General features: G+C 35.7%; 2 protein-coding genes across 3 annotated transcripts; one reads left to right on the forward strand and one right to left on the reverse strand.

Annotated features, from left to right (window-relative positions):
* Nucleotides 1-385: 385 nt before the first annotated feature.
* Nucleotides 386-2,834, reverse strand: LOC144545153 (homogentisate prenyltransferase). Of its 2 annotated transcripts, none has more exons than XM_078293739.1 (10): nt 2,602-2,834; nt 2,356-2,501; nt 2,123-2,269; nt 1,812-2,037; nt 1,558-1,724; nt 1,296-1,413; nt 1,146-1,208; nt 1,009-1,041; nt 786-862; nt 386-608 (listed from the first exon to the last, which is right to left on the reverse strand). In XM_078293739.1, the coding sequence occupies exons 1-9, from the start codon at nt 2,788-2,790 to the stop codon at nt 788-790; spliced, it is 1,164 nt and encodes a 387-aa protein (XP_078149865.1). In that variant the 5' UTR covers nt 2,791-2,834; the 3' UTR covers nt 386-608; nt 786-787. The 2 variants fall into 2 exon arrangements, with proteins under 2 accessions (XP_078149865.1, XP_078149864.1); XM_078293738.1 differs by having other exon boundaries at nt 2,356-2,516.
* Nucleotides 2,835-8,113: 5,279 nt separating this feature from the next.
* Nucleotides 8,114-15,784, forward strand: EMB2734 (ARM repeat superfamily protein). The gene is made up of 18 exons (XM_078293765.1): nt 8,114-9,556; nt 9,655-9,858; nt 9,941-10,111; nt 10,316-10,480; nt 10,581-10,655; nt 10,753-10,907; nt 11,016-11,151; nt 11,241-11,310; nt 11,895-12,022; nt 12,120-12,362; nt 12,451-12,543; nt 13,408-13,493; nt 13,635-13,701; nt 14,575-14,641; nt 14,734-14,870; nt 14,955-15,046; nt 15,129-15,195; nt 15,284-15,784. The coding sequence occupies exons 1-18, from the start codon at nt 8,285-8,287 to the stop codon at nt 15,431-15,433; spliced, it is 3,378 nt and encodes a 1,125-aa protein (XP_078149891.1). The 5' UTR covers nt 8,114-8,284; the 3' UTR covers nt 15,434-15,784.
* Nucleotides 15,785-18,994: the final 3,210 nt, after the last annotated feature.

Consider the following 18,994-nt stretch of genomic DNA (forward strand, 5'->3'; position numbering starts at 1 on the left):
GCTTCTTTACACATCTGTTGCGGTTTATGCAAAATTTTACAACAGTAACAACTTATTGCTTAATTAGTGTCATTTTCTGCAATTTACAAAAATTGTATAATTTATGTAAAATTTAAATTTTCTGAAAAAATATCGACATATAAATTGTTTCCTTCTTGCTTCAAATCGCTTTTTCCCAATCTCCTCAATATTGATATCAGTTGGTACCAGTACCATCTTTGCCATTGATACAGTTGTAATGAACTAACTTAGCCATGACTTAATTTTAGACCTTAGTACATAACCAGGCAAAGAAAGAGTTTCTGACATGAACATCTTATTCTTACTTTGGTAATTCCTCTTATTCTCACATTACTGGCATTGGCAGCACCAAAATAAAGTAAACTGCGAAAATCAGAATTTGCTTAAAATAGTTAAAATGACCGATCAGCAAAATTCTGATTCAGTTTTATGTAGACAAGCAACACACTCGTGCCAAAGAATGGGAGAGAACTTACAAAATAATTATACAGATTGATGAACTATATTATTAATTTGTGAAATTAGGGTTTATTTTACCAGTAGTCTTCAGAGAGACAGAACCAAAGGTCTCCTCTCTTGTACTGCATCTGCAAGCAAAAGGTTAAAGAATAAATAAAAAGAATAACAACATAGGCCGTGATACAAAGAATAAATAGAATGATTTTAACAGCAGTTGACATAGTTACCAGCACAGGATATTAACCAGAAAATCATGTAGCTAGTGAGTACAGGTGTGATAAGAAACAGAAAAACAAATAATTTACCTCTATATCAAAGGAAATATCAAATACTCAGCATAGAACAGGTTCCAAATAAACCGATAGAATTGCAAGATTGCTTCCTGCACAATGCAAATGTAACAGCAGTCATGATTAAAGTCTTGCATTGCATTGCTAATATGTGTTTTCTGCTCATTATCAACTCACAAGTCACAACAAAACAATTATGATTACTAAAAAAAATATTGAATTGAAAGATGCAATTTACCTTTGTATAATTTGCTTGCTCCAAGATCCATGCCTGAGATTTTGCATGAAAGGCAACATTAGCACAAAGTAACTACAGTTACATAATAAATTAATACCAATGAAAGAAAGAGATGAGAGAAGGCATATAGAGATCACCTGGAAGACAAGACCAAATGCTAAGAGAGCATGTGCAGGGACCATTATTCTCCACCTAAATGCCTGAAATAACAAATAACAGATGGGTTTATAAGAGCTGTACCTGTACCTGTACCTGGGTTTATGGTATTCAAGTATAATAATTGATACCTGAGGCATATAAAAGGCTACAGAAATAGCCACTACATAATTTGCCAGAAGAAGGCCTGTTCCAAGCAATGCTATATTTCTCACACCAAGCTTTGTCGCCAGCGTTGATATTTGAAACCTACACAACAAAACTAATAAGCATTCTTGAAGAAAAGAGGCCTTTGCCTGGTGGGAGCATTTATTTATTTAAATCACAAAACTATCAATTTTAAATGTTAAAAAGGGAGGGAGGGAGGGAGGGAGGGAGCATTTATTTATTTACTTGCGGTCGCCTTCTACATCGGGAAGGTCCTTGGTAATGGCAATAACCAAAGCAAACATAGTAACGAAGCATGTGATAAAAGCAACTGGAGAACTCCACTGAAAGGAGAGACCAAGAGCAGCTCTGGTTGCATAGTAAACACCAAAGTTGAGAAGAAATCCCCGCACCTAATCAAGCATGCATGCAGTAAGGATTTTAAAATTTACAGTTTAAAAAGAAATATATATAAAAGAGTAAAGTAAGGAAATTAGTACTGTGGCAATAATAAGAAATGCTGCAACGGGATATCTCTTGAGTCTGAAAGGAGGAACAGAATAAATGGTGCCAAGAAAGAGGCCGAGGCAGTAGAGAGATGTGATGAAGGACCCAAAATTCCATGCCACGATGGATAGCCCGGCTACGGCGAAGAAGAGCACCAGCAGCCATGCCGATTGCATCGACAAGTCTCCGGCTGCTATAGGAAGGTAGGGCTTGTTAACCCTGAAAAGAGGCCAAAACTAATAGTAGATTAACTAATTAAAATATATTAGTAATTGGATTATTCCAGAAAGGAAATTAAACATACTTGTCAATTCCGACGTCATATATTTGATTAATACCGACAATATAACCATTGCCGCATATGAGAGCGATGACGCCGCAAAATGCTTTGAATGTCAACCACCAATTTATTAGATGCCGGTTCTCCAATAGTGCTCTTGCCACTAAAGCTCTGGTGGCATGCATTATAATTTTTCATTATTATCCAATAAATAAGAAGCCCAAAAGAAAAAGGAAGTAAGTAAGTAACTAACTAACAGGGATCCGAGAGCAGTGCCGCGGATGGTGTGAGGCCTGAGAAATCTCCAGCACTTGTCTCCGAAATCAGACAGCTGTTGGGACAATGGGATGGGACCCACAGCATCGGAGCCAGCACCAGACTGAGACTGAGACTGAGACTGAGACTGTGAGGAGGACGCCTGTGAAGTAAGTATAAGATTGGTACTGGTAACGGGTAGTGAGAGTGAGAGAGCAAAAGCAACAGTATACATACAATGAATATACCTGAATTGGAAAGGAAGAGAGGTAGGAGGAGTTGGGCCTGGTGGGCTTTGATTTTGATTTAGCGGCGGCGGAGGAGAGAAGAGAGGAGGAGGAGGAGTTGCATTTAAGTTTTCTATTGGGCTTGGTAGTAGTTGGATTTAGTGGAGGGGGGCAGCACCCGCGCCATGTCGAAGCCGACGCCATTACCATTAGACGACTCTTCTATCTCTCTTTCATGCGCACGCACATATAAAACTGGAGGAGAAGAGAAGATGAGATGAATTGAGAGGAACAAAACAGACAAAGAAAGAGCGAGAGATCACATATATATTATATCATATCTATCTGCCTCTCCCTCTGCCTTCCCATACCATTTAATGAACCAGGAGCTTTGAAATTTCTTTATTCTTTTCTCATTACTATATATATATTTTTTTAATATTAATAATTCAAAATTTAAATTATAAATATCAAAATAAAACTAGTAGATGTGATGATCAATGTTATTTTATTTTATGTTACAAATAAAAATATTATATTTTGATTTTGTTTTTGTTTTTATGTGAATCAATCAGTTCAAAAATCAACGTCTAAAAATTATTCACATAGTACATTTTTACAAGCTCTTGATGACAACCAAATCAAAGTTGAAATGTTACAATTTTAAACATATGCGTAGATAAAATGATGTACATCATACCCAAAGGTTTTATTTTGACTTTTAAATTTTAAATTTTGAGTTATTAAAGTTTTCAAAAATAGAGACATGATAGAGACATAAAAAATGACGACATCTAAACCCTCTTCTTAATGAATTTAATGAAATTACTGCACAACTATACGGTTGCACTTATTTTATTATGAAATTGAGAGTAGAAATGTATTAAGTTCACCAAGTCTCTTTATGAACTCAATCCTACAATCTATCAGATTGACTTTAAACAACAAATTCGAACTGTTGAAATTCATCTATCTTATGAAAAATATATCTACATGTAAATTTTTTCAATTTTCTAATTAATTTTGTATGAAATAAAACGGTCAAAATCATAAGGTTTATAAATTAATTTTATTGCATTCATCTTTGAATGTTTTTTATCACTTGACTTTGTACAAAACTAATTTTAAAATTAAAAAAAAATCCATGCAGAGGAATCACCCGTAAGTTAGATGAGTTTCAATAATTCATATTTATCTTTTCAAACCAGTCAAATAGGTTTTAGAATTGAATTCACAATGATACTTGTTAAACTTAAAAACACCCTAGTTCTACTCTGAAATTGAATATCAATTCAGTATTTTTTTAATTATTATTATTGTTGTTGTTATTATTTTGTAAACGGAAATTATTATTAAATTATTCTTACTCCTCAAATCTCCATTCTTATATTATGCAAATAGTTGTCTTGATTCATCAGCGACTAAGATTAAAAGATGGACTTTCAAATTGAATATCAGTCATTCAATCACATAATTTATCTTCTTTTGATTAAATACATCTATTTTATATGTAAAAGTCTAAATTTAGTTAAAAACAAACTTACCACAAGAACTGCTACATGGTTTGTCACTATTAAAATTGAATGAATCCATAGCGATTTGTTTCCTTATTTCTTTTTGCAACTTGTTCGCTTACAAAGGTAGGCTACAAAGTCTCAGGTACAGCAAGCTATACCAGTTTAAACCTTGAATCTACTCTCGTCTAGGGTTGCAAGTGCACAACCCTGTCCGTATAGTATATTAAGGTATCGATCCCCAGGGATGGTTTAATTCGATTCTAAATTCCTACAAATCCGAGTTAGGTACTAGAAGTGTGAAGAGTTGGGTTTGGTTTGTCTATATTTCCTAATTTCAAGTAGCAATTCGATTATCGATTAATAGTGAATGAAAACAATTAAAGGTTTTAGTTTTGAACAATGATAAAAGGGGCGCTCCCAGGGTTTCAGGTTTCATCTCAAACTTTGCCTTCTCTGGACCTATCATTCGACTCGCATCATCTCTGATGCGACTCGCATCATCTCTGATGCGGGTCGCATGGCCCTCGAGCAGAGCTGACATGTGTTTGTATCTAAGTTGATTTCTTGTGCGAGGCTTCGACCTGTGGCTCTCACCTACTGGTATCTAACCTAAATTGATTGTCTGGTTTGCTAGAAGTATCCACAACCTTTCAATTATGGAAAATTCACCTCTCGGCTACTATTGATCATAAATCTACTTCAAATACTAAATCTCAATTGCAAGAAACATCAAGGTCAAATTACTAGAAGAGATGCTATAGACATCTAACAGTAGACAGTCAAGAATCAATCAAGCAATCAAAATCAAGCAATCAATGAATACTCAAACAAAGAATCACACAAGTTCAAACTTAGATCAAATCAACATGCAACTCAAAGACAACGTTATGAGACTACATCCTAACCCTAGGAACTAAAGATCTACTCAGTCATGATGCAACAAAGCATAAAAGAGAGATAGAATAGGCAGATCATGATGAAGCTCGAAGATCCAAGGTGGATTGGAGAGGATCTTGCAATCTTCTCTTCTCCTCTTCTTCAAGTAAGCTCCAATCTCCTTATTCTCTCTTGATCTCTGCTCTCTAAGTGTTCTGGAATGTCAAGGGGGAAAAAGCTCCCGAAATTCTGGCATAGGACCTCCTTATATAGGCAACAGATCTGACTTGGGCTTGTCAGGTTTAATTTGAACTGGGCGGCAACAGTTGATGCGACTCGTATCAGGTGGATGCGACTCGCATCATATGGGTCGCAAAGGCTGGGATGAGGGTCGCATCACCTGGTCTTCAAGGCTGTAATGAGGGTCGCATCACCTGGGTCGCAAGGCATGAGTGAGGGTCGCATCATAGGAACCTGAAGTCTGCCAATTGCCTGATTTTGCCCAATTTCGCCTGATTCCTGCAAAGTAAGAACCAAAACTTAGCAGTACCACATTCTATGGATATTCAATGTAAAATACACTATTTGTTGGTTCAAAACATAGATTTTTGTATGGAAACAAGTCGAAATGATAGGTCTAATAATGTGATAACACAACTATCTCCAATTCTTGCAATTAAATTATTTTCTTATTTCTATATTTCCTCCATTTCATTTCTCATCTTCCGCTATAGTTTCGACAATGAAATTTGAAACTATCATATCTTTCCGGATTTTGTTTAGGCCTACTGTATATTTGTGAATAGATGAATAGCAGATACTGTGCTGATGGAAACAATCATATATTTTCGATCTAAATATATATGTAGACTTGTAGAGAAGATCCTTATTTGAATCATTTAATCATATTTTTTTTTTCCAATTTTGTTTATTTACATATTATTTTTTTCTCTAAATTGTTTAATAACATGTCTTGCTCGTGAAAATTAGATATTAAATCGCAGTGATACTGCAAGAATTTTTTTCATATTATATTTGATCCTTTTTTGTCATTTGTTGTTGTTCTTTTATTGTTATTTATTATTTGAATATCTATTTTTTTCTCATTTGTGTCTTTTATTTTCATTTAAATATATATTTTTTAATTTTGTGTGAATGTCAAACAAAAAGTTCTCTTTACATTGTATTCACTGTAATAATATGTTACTGTTGCAACGCACGGGCACAACACCAGTGATAATAATTTCCGTTTACAAAATAATAATAATACAACGACAACAACAATAATGATAATAATAATAACAATAACAGAGCCGCCTACAAAATCCACCTAATTGCGCTGCTTTTATTCTATGCTATTTAACTAAGGAATTCCAATATTCAGAAAAAAAAAATGGGAAAAAGAAACTCAATTTACAAAAATCCTTCTTCTTTATTATAAGATTTTTGAACGTGTAATCTTATCAAATTATTCTAGACACGATTTTCAAAAGAAATTTTTTATAAAGTGCCATTCTTTTTCAAAATATAGAACAAAATATCGTCATTTCAAAATTCTTAACAAAATGCTATTGTGGACCTCACTTGTTCCCTCTCTTCCCTCCCTCTCCCTTCTCTCTATTTACTTCCATTTATTTTTTACTTAAGTAAAATATATAATTGTGATATGATTTACATTTTGAATAACTTTTATTTTTTATGTGTATAAATAATTTAGAATAAAAAAATTAGTGTGAAATTTTATTTGTTAAAATCAGAAAGTAGTGTATAAGTAGAATATTTTTTTTGGGTTTGAAGAATATTTCTATGATATGGTTTTTAAAAAAATTATTATAAGACATGGTATTAACTTATTTTATAAAATAACATATAAATATTTTTAACATTTAAATATTTTTAACATACGACATTCTATCTAGTTTATTCGGTATAAAATTTCATATTCCATGGTTTTCACAATTATAAGAATTTTATCAATTACATGTTAAGAATAATTTAATGAGATACTTATACTCCAATAAAAAATATACTAATTATGTTTCTTAAGAAATAAATAACCAATGCAAGAAATAATGCCAGCAACTTTGAATCAATTACAATGCTAGTAATACGACTCACTAGTAAATACATTATGGTGAAAAATTTAAAACTAAACTTTGCTGAATCTGGTAATTAATTGGACTGGATATGCACTTCGAAGGTGTAAAAAATGTATCCCAAACCACGTATACCACTCATTACCATAGTATTTGAACTCAATATTTCTTGCATTGGTTATTTATTTCTTAATTTATTAAGATTATAACATATACATAATTAGTATATTTTGATTGAAGCATAAGTACCTCACTAAATTGTTCTTAACATCTGATGTGATAAAATTCTCATAGTTGTGCAAACTAAGAATATGAAATCTTATACTGAATAAACTAGATAAAATGCGTACGTTAAAAACATTTACATGTTAAATTTATAAAATAAGTTAATATTATGTCTTATAATAATTTTAAAAAAGACTATGTTGGAAATATTCTACATATACGCTAATATTATACTTTCTGATTTTAGCAAATAAAATTTCACACTCAAATTTTTTATTGTAAATGCTTTATAAACATAAAAAAGTAAAAATGATTGAAAACCGAAATGAAATCACAATTGTATATTTTACCTGAGCAAAAAATAAGTGAAAGTAAATATGAAGGAGTGAGAGGAAGGGGAGAATTTTGTTAAAATTTTTAAAAGAAATATATTTTGTTCTATGTTTTAAAAGAAAATGACACTTTGTAAAATTTCTCTTTTGAAAATGAAGGTTTCACCTTTTTATTATATTAAATTAATCAGATTAGAATTATTGAAATAATAACTACTATCATCGTTATCATTCAACCGAATTGGTCCATGATAAATCATTAAAACAAATTGAACTATTAAACTGCATATAATATAACATTATTTAAGTGAGTTATAATATATAAATAGATTTGTTTAGATATATATTGGAGTTATAATAAAAGCCGGACTGGACCGGCCGGACCGGACCGGACCGGACCAGACTAGACGGGACGGACACGAGGAATCGGAATCCATTAGCGAAACCCTAGCAATATAATTGATTGACTCGACTCATTCATTCATTCATTCGTTCCTAGTCTCAAATCCAACTCAATCCAACCAATCATCTCTCTCTCTCTTTCTCATACCCGCAGTCGCCGTCTCCTTTCTCCCTCGCCGCTCTCTCTCTCTCTCTCTCGCCAAAACCCTAGCAATCAATCATTCGTTTAATATTCGTTTGGACCACCAAGTCATCCATGGCGACCGAGGCGGAGCACCAGCACCAGCACCAAGAACAGCAGATGGCGGCTGTCTTGGGTCCCGACCCAGCCCAAATGGAGGCACTCATCCTCGCTCTCATGTCATCATCCAACACCGATCGTGGCTCAGCCGAAACCCTCTTCAACCTTTGTCGGGCCCGTCATCCAGAGGCCCTAATTCTCAAACTGGCCCACTTGCTGCAGCATAATACCTCTTCCCCACGTGCTGCCGAGCTGCGTTCCATGTCAGCCGTTCTTCTGCGTAAGCTGCTCACTCAGACACAGGCAGCCCCTTCTGTGTTCCCGCTTCTCTCCCCTACAGCACAAGACAGCCTCAAGTCGTTGCTTCTCTCGTCTCTTCAATTGTCAGATGGTGCTGGTGGTCGTTCCCTTTCCAAAAAGCTATGTGATGCTGTCTCTGAATTGGCTGCATCTCTGCTACCTGACGGTGCATGGCCTGAACTGGTGCCGTTCCTCTTCCGTGCTGCCTCTGCACCTGAATCCACCCCACGCCTCCAAGAGTCTGCCTTGCTCATCTTTGCACGGCTTTCAGAGTTTGTGGCTGACTCTTTAACACAGCATCTTCCCACCATTCATTCCCTTCTCATGGCCTCCCTCTCCCACCCCACCTCCCCTGACGTCCGTATAGCCGCTCTCTCTGCTGCTGTCAACCTCGTTCAGTGTCTCTCCTCCCCAACCCACCGTGATTCCATGCAAGACCTGCTCCCTTCCATGATGCGTGCTCTTACAGACTGCCTCAACTCTGCACAAGAGGCATCTGCACAGGAGGCCCTCGAGCTCCTTGTTGAACTTGCTGGCACTGAGCCTCGCTTCCTCCGCCGTCAGATTGCTGATGTCGTCACTGCCATGTTACAGATTGCAGAGGCTGACCAGCTGGAGGAGGGCACCCGTCACCTTGCTGTTGAGTTTGTAGTCACCCTTGCTGAGGCCAGGGAACGTGCCCCTGGTATGATGAGGAAGTTCCCTCAATTTGTTGGCAGACTGTTTGCTGTTCTCATGAACATGCTTTTAGACATAGAGGATGAGCCCGCATGGCACTCTGCTCTAGAGGAGGAGGAAGATGCAGGGGAGAGTGGCAATTATGGAGTTGGGCAGGAGTGCCTCGATCGATTGGCCATTGCCATTGGGGGAAATGCGATTGTGCCCATTGCCTCAGAGCTGTTGCCGGCTTATCTGTCAGCACCTGAGTGGCAGAAGCACCATGCAGCTCTCATTACTCTTGCACAGATTGCTGAAGGCTGTGCAAAGGTATTATTATTACTTTGAAATGCTATAATGACGTATATGTCACAAGGGTAGCCTATAATATAATGGTTTGTTTTTGGGGATGCAATGGAATAATGCAGGTGATGCTGAAGAACTTGGAGCAGGTGGTGAACATGATCTTGAATGGGTTCCAGCACCCGCATCCGCGTGTAAGATGGGCTGCAATTAATGCCATCGGGCAGCTGTCGACGGACCTGGGCCCCGACTTGCAGACCCACTATCACCAGAAGGTGCTACCTGCCCTTGCTAATGCCATGGATGATTTCCAGAATCCCCGCGTTCAGGCAACCTATTAACCCATTTCTTTCTTCTTCATTCATTTACCTTGCTGTGCCCACTGCATGCTCATTCACTTTTTGATTACAGGCTCATGCTGCTTCGGCCATCTTAAACTTCAGTGAGAACTGCACCCCCGAAATCTTGACGCCTTACTTGGATGGAATTGTTTCCAAGTTACTTGTATTACTCCAGAATGGAAAGCAAATGGTTCAGGAGGGGGCTCTTACTGCTTTGGCCTCAGTTGCTGATTCCTCACAGGTACACACACTACACAACACAATCCATGTATAATGCACCATTTGTATTGCACATGTACTTCTGGTTCCCTTTTAAGACTTGCTCTTTCTATTATAAAAATAATAAGGTGTGGTGTACAATGGATTACTACCCCTGGCTATTTGGCTCACCAGTTCATTTTTTTTTATAATATTAGTTTATAGATAGAGTTATTAAATTTTGCAGGAACAATTCCAAAAGTATTATGATGCGGTGATGCCATATTTGAAGGCTATACTAATAAATGCAACCGACAAGTCTAATAGAATGCTGCGTGCCAAGTCAATGGAGTGTATCAGCTTGGTTGGTATGGCCGTCGGCAAGGACAAGTTCCGTGATGATGCAAAACAGGTTACCATTACAAAATTTTTCTTTCAAGTTATCTAGAATTGCTTGTTCTTCTGAGATGAGTTTCTCTTCTGACATTTGATGCTTTGCTTGATAATGGTAGGTTATGGATGTACTGATGTCATTACAAGGGTCGCAATTGGAGACAGATGACCCGATCACCAGCTACATGTTGCAGGTATGTTTTCCAATTTGTACCAGTTATGTTTTGTATATTGTACCAGTAAACCCGTTTCATTTTAATTTAACCTAATATATGGGTCTCAATGTTACAGGCATGGGCCAGGCTATGCAAGTGCTTGGGGCAGGATTTTCTTCCCTACATGAGTGTTGTCATGCCACCGCTGCTTCAATCTGCTCAACTGAAGCCTGATGTCACCATCACATCAGCTGATTCAGACGATGAGATAGACGAATCTGATGATGACAGGTTTCTTTTTTTTACTTTGTATTTTTTTTGCTCCAGAGTTTGTGCTGTTTCAATTTGACTTAAATTGAGTTGATTGGTTGATATTGAATGGTTATGACTTGTGAGCAGCATTGAAACAATTACATTGGGAGACAAGAGGATTGGAATCAGGACCAGTGTCTTGGAAGAGAAAGCCACTGCATGCAACATGCTCTGCTGTTATGCTGATGAACTCAAGGAGGGTTTCTTCCCTTGGATTGATCAGGTTTTGTTTCCTTAACTAGATTTTTTTTATTCTTTATATAATTTTTATGTTTATTTATTTATTTGCATACTTTTGTATTTATTTTTCAGGTCGCTCCTACATTGGTGCCTCTCCTCAAGTTCTATTTCCACGAGGAAGTCAGAAGAGCGGCTGTTGCTGGTACTCAAAGAATCTCTTATGTTTCTGTCTGCCCCTACCATTGATTAAATTTGAAGGAATTATTAATCAGGCTTGTCCAATAATAATTGAGTAAATTACACAAGTGGTCCTTAAAGTATCATTCATTTATTATTTTGGTCCTTCCAAGTTTCAAAAGCATTGATTTGGTCAAGTATCGCTCATCATTTAGGTTCTTAAAAGTTTCAAAAGTATCATTTTGGTCCTTCAAGTATCACTTGTTTAACATTTTGATCCTTGAAAGTTTTCAATTTGTAACAAATTAGTTTTACCATGTTATAATAATAGTTATTAGTAAGATATACGTAAATGTTATATATATACATAATATATGCTAAGAAATGATGTTATGATAGACAACATTGTCAAGTTTTCTGATGGATGTTAAAGTAGGACCAATTTGGTACATATTAAAAGCTAAGGACCAAAATGGTGGATGAATGACACTTTTAAGGACCATTTTGTGTAATTTACTCGCAATAATTGCATGCTAAGTTTCTGGTTGTGACACCTTCAGATGTTACTATGTTCTTTTCCTAACATCATTACTTCATTCATGTGCACAGCTATGCCGGAGTTGTTGCGCTCTGCGAAGTTAGCAATTGAAAAGGGACAGGCTCAAGGTCGTGATGAATCTTACCTCAAGCAGCTGTCAGATTACATCATCCCAGCCTTGGTTGAAGCTCTACACAAGGTTTTTATTAAATAATACTCTTTGAGTTTAGTAAACAATGGACATTGTTTATGCATGTACTTTTATTGATATTTTTGTTTAACTACTTTTGATGTAGGAGCCTGAGACAGAGATCTGTGCATCGATGCTGGATTCCCTGAATGAATGCATGCAGATCTCAGGCACGCTTCTTGGTGAAGGCCAAGTGAGAGCTATTGTAGATGAGATAAAGAATGTGATAACGGCAAGTGCAACAAGGAGGAGGGAGAGGTCAGAGAGGGCCAAAGCAGAGGACTTTGATGCCGATGAAGGGGAACTGCTTCAAGAAGAAAACGAGCAGGAAGAGGAGGTTTTTGACCAGGTCTTTCTCTCTCTCCCTTCTACTCTCTTCTCATTCCTTCTTCCTCTGGTGGTTTAGTTAACACTAATATTTAATTTTATATTCCTAGGTTGGCGAATGCTTGGGAACCCTTATTAAGACGTTCAAAGTCTCCTTCCTTCCATTTTTTGATGAGCTGTCCGTCTACATTACACCTATGCTTGTGAGTTTATTCACATCTTTTTTTTTTCAAGTCAGCAGCTATTGTAGACTTATCTGTACCTACACTGGTATGGTTCATTTTGTTTGTACCTGGTAAATTTCTTTTGACCTGTTAGACTGGGCCCTTTATTTTACTGTTAAATCTATGGCTTATGGACAAGTAATTGGTCTATTAATCTCGAGTTCACATTTGGTAATATGTTATGGCTTTTATGCAGCCAATATAACCTTGTTGTAGGAATGGGCACTTCTATTCGTTTCATAGTAACAAATTAACAATTCAGGAATTTTTAGGCATGGCAAAAAATTTCAAATTTGTAAAGGGATGTTTTTAGAAGTTTGTGACAAAATCAAATGTTATGGAGGGTAACATTTGAAGCTACATAAAAATCACCACGAAAAATCACACTTCTCTAGTTTTTGTTTGGTGAGAATGTTATGAAGCCGTACTGGGCTCTTAGGTGATTTTGTCGGGGATCATCTGTAACTAGTCTTTATTTAATGGGCTTTTTCCCACTCATTCATGAATTATTGGAGAATATTGTGGATTATGCTCTTTCAATTTGTCAGTAATGAATTATACAGTGATTTTCTGCCAGGTTAACACCAATTTTTCACGAAGTTGTTATGTCAATTGATGTAGAGAGAACAAAGGAAGTTGTGTTTTTACATATCTATTTTTAAGTTGACCATATTCATATAAAGCTAATTAATTCATATAATCCATATCACATTAAGTGATAAAGTAGAGAGAACAAAGAAAGTTGTGTTTTTGAGGTTTGAGATTAAATGTTGTTTTATTCTTCTTATAAGAAAAGAACTATCTAAAATTTTTGGGCACCGATATTCATTCATTGTAATGCAGGGCAAAGATAAGACTGCAGAAGAAAGAAGGATTGCTATTTGCATTTTTGATGATGTTGCCGAACAATGCCGTGAAGCATCTCTCAAGTACTTAATCCTACATTCCAATTTTGTTTGGCTTAAATTTTTTGTAACCGTAAAATTTTGTGGGTTTCTATCTTGATGAATGTGTCTTGTAATATTCTTTTTGTTTTTATTAAATTTAGTTTTTGTTATTTGTTAATGCAGATACTACGATACTTATCTTCCTTTCCTGTTGGAAGCAGCGAATGATGAGAATGCAAATGTCCGGCAGGTTTGTACAGCACTTCCTTTTATCTTTTATTCGATTTGATTTTTTTGCCTCTACGAAGTTTTTGTTATATTATTATTAATGGTAAACATATTCCAGCTTTCACTCAACTTCAGTTTATCTGTCTTCAATCTCTAAACATCAATTTCTATCTAAATTAGGTTTTTGTTGCGTATTGAATTTATGTGAATTTTGTTAACTTATTCATTACGAAACGAATCTGATCTATCATTGGTAGATTGTAATGATGACTTCGGAGGAAATATGTTGTCTAATTAAATGGGTTTTGAACAGACAGTGGTTCCATTTGGATATAGAATGGATTTCAGTTAGTATTATCAGATAATTTGAAGCGACCAAAAGCTGATTGAGGGTAAATATGAGTAATTTACATACTCTCTTTTTGAACCTTGAAGTTGTTCTTTTTGTAATTTATACAAGAGCATCTTCATGCCTGCAATTGAAATAATATTTTTTTTTGCTGCCACATCAGCAACTTTAGCAATTAATCCTAAATCACTTTCAATCCATCTCCATCTCCATCCCTGCAATAAATTCTAATTTCAATTTGTGAGAAATATTGAATATTTTAATATATTTTTTTACATCTTTGCAATTTATTCTTTTGCATCCCTGAAATTGGCAATTAAAAACGATTGCAAATGATGATGTGGCATTTTTTTTAACAAGATTGCTAAATTACCAATTGGTCCACATTCCTTCGACTGAAATTATAATTGCCACATTAGCACTTGCAATTTATTTGCAAGTGGGATACACACGCTCTTACAGTTTCAATGGTATGTGTACTTTTACTTCTGCTTAGAGAGGTATGTATGCTTTGTCAACTGATCAGCATTTGTTTGTATATGACAGGCTGCAGTTTATGGTGTGGGTGTATGTGCTGAATACGGGGGTGCTGTGTTTCGGCCTCTTGTAGGAGGTAAACTTCTCTACATTTGTAATCTATAATCTCTTCTAGCATAGAAAGAAAGAAATATAAATGATGGTTGTGAGTGGTTATTAATGATGCAGAGGCTTTGTCGAGGCTGAACAATGTGATACGGCACCCCGAGGCGATGACACCTGACAACGTGATGGCGTATGACAATGCTGTCTCCGCTGTTGGGAAAATCTGTCAGTTCCATCGTGACGCCATTGATGCTTCTCAGGTACTGCATCTACTGAAATGATGGCATATGCATTTTATTTGGAGAAATAAGGATGCCAATTCTCTTCTATGTTGATACTTGTAGGTGATTCCTGCATGGTTGAGCTGTCTGCCAATCAAAGGGGATCTGATTGAAGCCAAGGTTGTTCATGATCTACTATGCTCTATGGTCGAAAGGTGTGTTTCTTTTGTATTTTATTTGTTTCTCTTCCTCTTACCCAGTAATAACATTTTGTTGGCATTGACATGATAATGACAGGTCGGATGCAGAGATCCTTGGTCCGAATAACCAGTACCTTCCAAAGATCATCTTTGTTTTTGCTGAGGTACTTCATTCTGTTTCTGCATTCCATATATATATAAATAAATGTTATTAGATTTTTCTGGTTTATTGATTTATGAACTGTTGTGCAGGTGTTGTGCGGAAAGGACCTTGCGACGGAGCAAACGATAGCTCGTATGGTGAACCTGCTGAGGCGCATACAGGAGACGGTCCCACCGGCCATATGGTCATCCCTCCAGCCTCAGCAGCTGCATCTTCTCCAGTCCATTCTCTCTTCTTGATGTCTGTTATATCCTCCTGTGTCATGTTTACTTTTCTTGTTTCTACTTTCAGAATTTTGGGCTATGGCTGTTTCTTCTTTCACTCTCGTCTTTTGCTAGAATTTATCAATTCTTTCTTCGTTGGTGATTCTTTTGGGTTGGGTTGGGCTGAGTCGGGATGGCTGACTCTGCCCTGCAGTGTACTTGCCGGTCTGGTTTGCCTGATTGTGCAAAGAGTGTATATTTTGTATTTTTGTTTATCGGCGTGGATTTTGAGTTCTGCGCTCTGTGTTGTTTAAAATAGTCATTGGACATATCAAAGTGAGAAATCGCAGATTGTTGGTGAAGAGAAATGCTTCATCTTGTTTGAAATACATTGTCTTTAATTTTTGTTGGCTTGGCCTTACCTCTTTTGTAGCATGTTTTGAGAAACTCATATTGTTCTTTTTTTTGTTTTTGCACATTTGTTCCATAAAAAATGGGGCAAGCTGGAGCACACCAACTTAACTCTAAAAAAGTTGGCATCGGAAACTAAGATAAAATGAAAAGGCAACTTCTCTTGTAGAATTATGGTGTTAACACTTTGCAAATATGTCAAGACATTTTATAGATCGTTGTGCAAATGATATATGAAAACATTAACCCTTTTGTTTTATGGGATGGAATCTAGAATTCCGTTGTCAGGTAGAATTTTACCATTTTTTAAATTTTCAAACGAGGGCAAAATGATTTTGTAAGATTCAAATAAAATATAGTAACATGACTTGAAATTTCATATTCATACTTACAATTGTAAAGCAGGGGGACTCAGCTATTAGCAGATAGAACAGTGCGTAGGAGGCCAGATTGTGCTACCTCCCCTTTCCCTTTCTCAGGTAAGTTCATACTGTCACTGCCAAGCATGGTCACAACCTCTGAGTCTCTGACATGCATTGTGGGCCAATCTTTGGCATTATCTTCGCACCTCTTTCATCGGGCAATTGTTGACAAAAGTAAGATTTATCCACCAGCTGAAACCATCTTAATTTCTTCTTTCCACATATCACAAGCCTGCATGCCAAAATCAAATTAAATTGAGATTATATTTTTCTTAATTTTGCTGTGTTACTTAATTTCACTGCTATTATTTTACACAGCCAAGGATCGAGGCTGACTGGCTGAGAGATGAAAACCAGAAATTTCTTAGCCCGCTAACAATTTCCAGAAGCTACGTACCCAAGTCCCAAAGAGGTAGTAACTAGTAATACAAAAATAAATAATGAAATGAGTAGCAGACTGTTTTAGTTAAAGGATATAATATAATATATATATATATATATAGAGTTAGGCTGGGGTGCTATGGATAGCATAGTGGCCTCTCGTGCTACGGCTCAATATTCAAGTTTTCAAAATCCAAACGATCGATCCGAACCGTTCATCTTATTCTCCATATTAATATCTGCTTGGAGACCAAATTTTATAATTTTCTGAATTTTTTTATTATTTATTAAGTCACTTTGAAAATCGCTAATCCAACGGTTTTACTGTTCTGTGCAGCCACCGTTGGATCAACAATTTTGTAAAATACTTAATAAATAGTAAAAAAATTCAGAAAAATGTAAAATTTGGTCTCCAAGCAGATATTAATATGGAGAATAAGATGAACGGTTCGGATCGACCGTTTGGATTTTGAAAACTTGAATATTGAGCCGTAGCACGAGAGGCCACTATGCTATCCATAGCACCCCAGCCTAACGAGATGGGCTATGGTGCATTGCAATGCATGGAGGGGTTTGTGCATTGGACCATAAATCTAAAATTCAAAATCCAAATGGCCGATCCAAACCGTTCATCTTGTTCTCCATATTAATATGTGCTTGGAGACCAAATTTTACATTTTTATCAATTTTTTTACTATTTATTAAGTATTTTACAAAATTGTTGATCCAACGGTGGCTGCTGATTTTACTGTTTTGTTAAGCCACCGTTGGATCAACAATTTTGTAAAATACTTAATAAATAGTAAAAAAATTCAGAAAAATGTAAAATTTGGTCTCCAAGCACATATTAATATGGAGAACAAGATGAACGGTTTGGATCGGTCATTTGGATTTTGAATTTTAGATTTATGGTCCAATGCACAAACTCTTCCATGCATTGCAATGCACCATAGCCCATCTCTCTCTCTCTCTCTATATATATATAATTTATAACCCCAACAAAACCATATATGATATATGTCAAATTGTCAATAGCAAATCAATTTAATTAATTACGACTTCACAATGTAAGTTTATAATAAGCCAGCCCAAAAACTATTTTACATTACTGCAATTAAAGGCTTCAACAAAACAAGCCCAAAACACACATACATATCTCTCTCTCTCTCTCTCTCTCTATATATATGACATTACGCACCCGTTTTACTTAATTTGTTTATGTTGTGTCATTATTTTATTCAATTCAGAGCATGGTGCAGTTGTTTATTAATATATGTATAATAATAATAATAATAATAATAATAATAATAATAATAATAATAATAATAATACGGGGAGGCCGTGAGATCACGTAGCAAACAAATTAAATAAAATAAGAGGTGCTCATGATTGTGGCTCCCATGTCTAAAACCCGGCGTGCAATACACCACTTTTTTTTTTTCGTAAATTCTTCTTTATTACCATTAATTTTTCCTGAGTTGCAAACACGTTCAGGTAATTAACAACAAAACCAGGTAATTAATTAACAAGGTAGCCAGTAATGTTAAAAGAGAGAGAGAGAGAGAGAATATATATTCTACTGCAAGAAATAGTTAATTGGATTTAATCTGTTAATTAATGTGGTCAGTGTTGTAAATAACGGTATGCACTCGTCGGATGGACATGGTACTGCCAACTGATTAGTCAGTGATAATGAATAATTTATCATAATTGAAAATAATCAACCGATTAATTAGAAAATTAAATCCGTAATAGTTTTGTCACTGGCAATTAACGACTAAACAACCGCTTTTTACGACACTGAATGAAATGACTTAAAATGTGTCTCTCTTGTTCCAATGATTAATTAAGAGTAGCAGTATCTCAAATTAATTCCCACATTATCATCGTACACTAATTAAGTAATTATACTTGTCAAGCAATAATAAATTAATTGCCTCGACAATTTTGTCTCTCAATAATTACCAACTAAAAAGAATAGAATCTCCAAGTCATATATAGTTGACAATTTTTTAAATATTTTCAACTAATTAAAAATTAAGATAGAGATGACATAGAAACAGACAAGTCCTTGTGATTGGGATCGAGTTGGATAAAAAAATACATTTCCTTTGACATTGCATTTTAATCTAAAGAGATATATATATAGTTATAATTAACAACATGCTAAGCAGTACTCACACCAGCAGTTTATTCTTTATCACTATATGTCTATATGATATGATTTGGAGGTTCAATTCTCCTAGATAACAATACTTTAATTTTGTGTTTTCTCCTTACAACTCATACCCCAATCCCCCTATAAATACTGACAGCTGCAAAAAAGACCACACAGCTGCTCCTTACCAAGCACACATACTTGATCTTCAATCTCTCCCTCTCT

This window comes from Carex rostrata, chromosome 27 (genome assembly GCF_964058835.1).
Source record: "Carex rostrata chromosome 27, lpCarRost1.2, whole genome shotgun sequence".
NCBI classification, from domain to species: Eukaryota; Viridiplantae; Streptophyta; class Magnoliopsida; order Poales; family Cyperaceae; genus Carex; species Carex rostrata.

Bases quoted from the DNA above. Each gene is read 5' to 3' on its own strand.
- LOC144545153 (XM_078293738.1), bottom strand. From the start codon at position 2,790: ATGGTAATGGCGTCGGCTTCGACATGGCGCGGGTGCTGCCCCCCTCCA. The intron at 2,270-2,355 runs GTTAGTTAGTTA...GCATGCCACCAG, and splicing joins GGCACTGCTCTCGGATCCCT to AGCTTTAGTGGCAAGAGCAC. The intron at 863-1,008 runs GTAAATTGCATC...TGCATTGTGCAG, and splicing joins AGCAAGCAAATTATACAAAG to GAAGCAATCTTGCAATTCTA.
- EMB2734 (XM_078293765.1), top strand. From the start codon at position 8,285: ATGGCGACCGAGGCGGAGCACCAGCACCAGCACCAAGAACAGCAGATG. The intron at 9,557-9,654 runs GTATTATTATTA...GGAATAATGCAG, and splicing joins TTGCTGAAGGCTGTGCAAAG to GTGATGCTGAAGAACTTGGA. The intron at 11,311-11,894 runs GTACTCAAAGAA...TCATGTGCACAG, and splicing joins CAGAAGAGCGGCTGTTGCTG to CTATGCCGGAGTTGTTGCGC.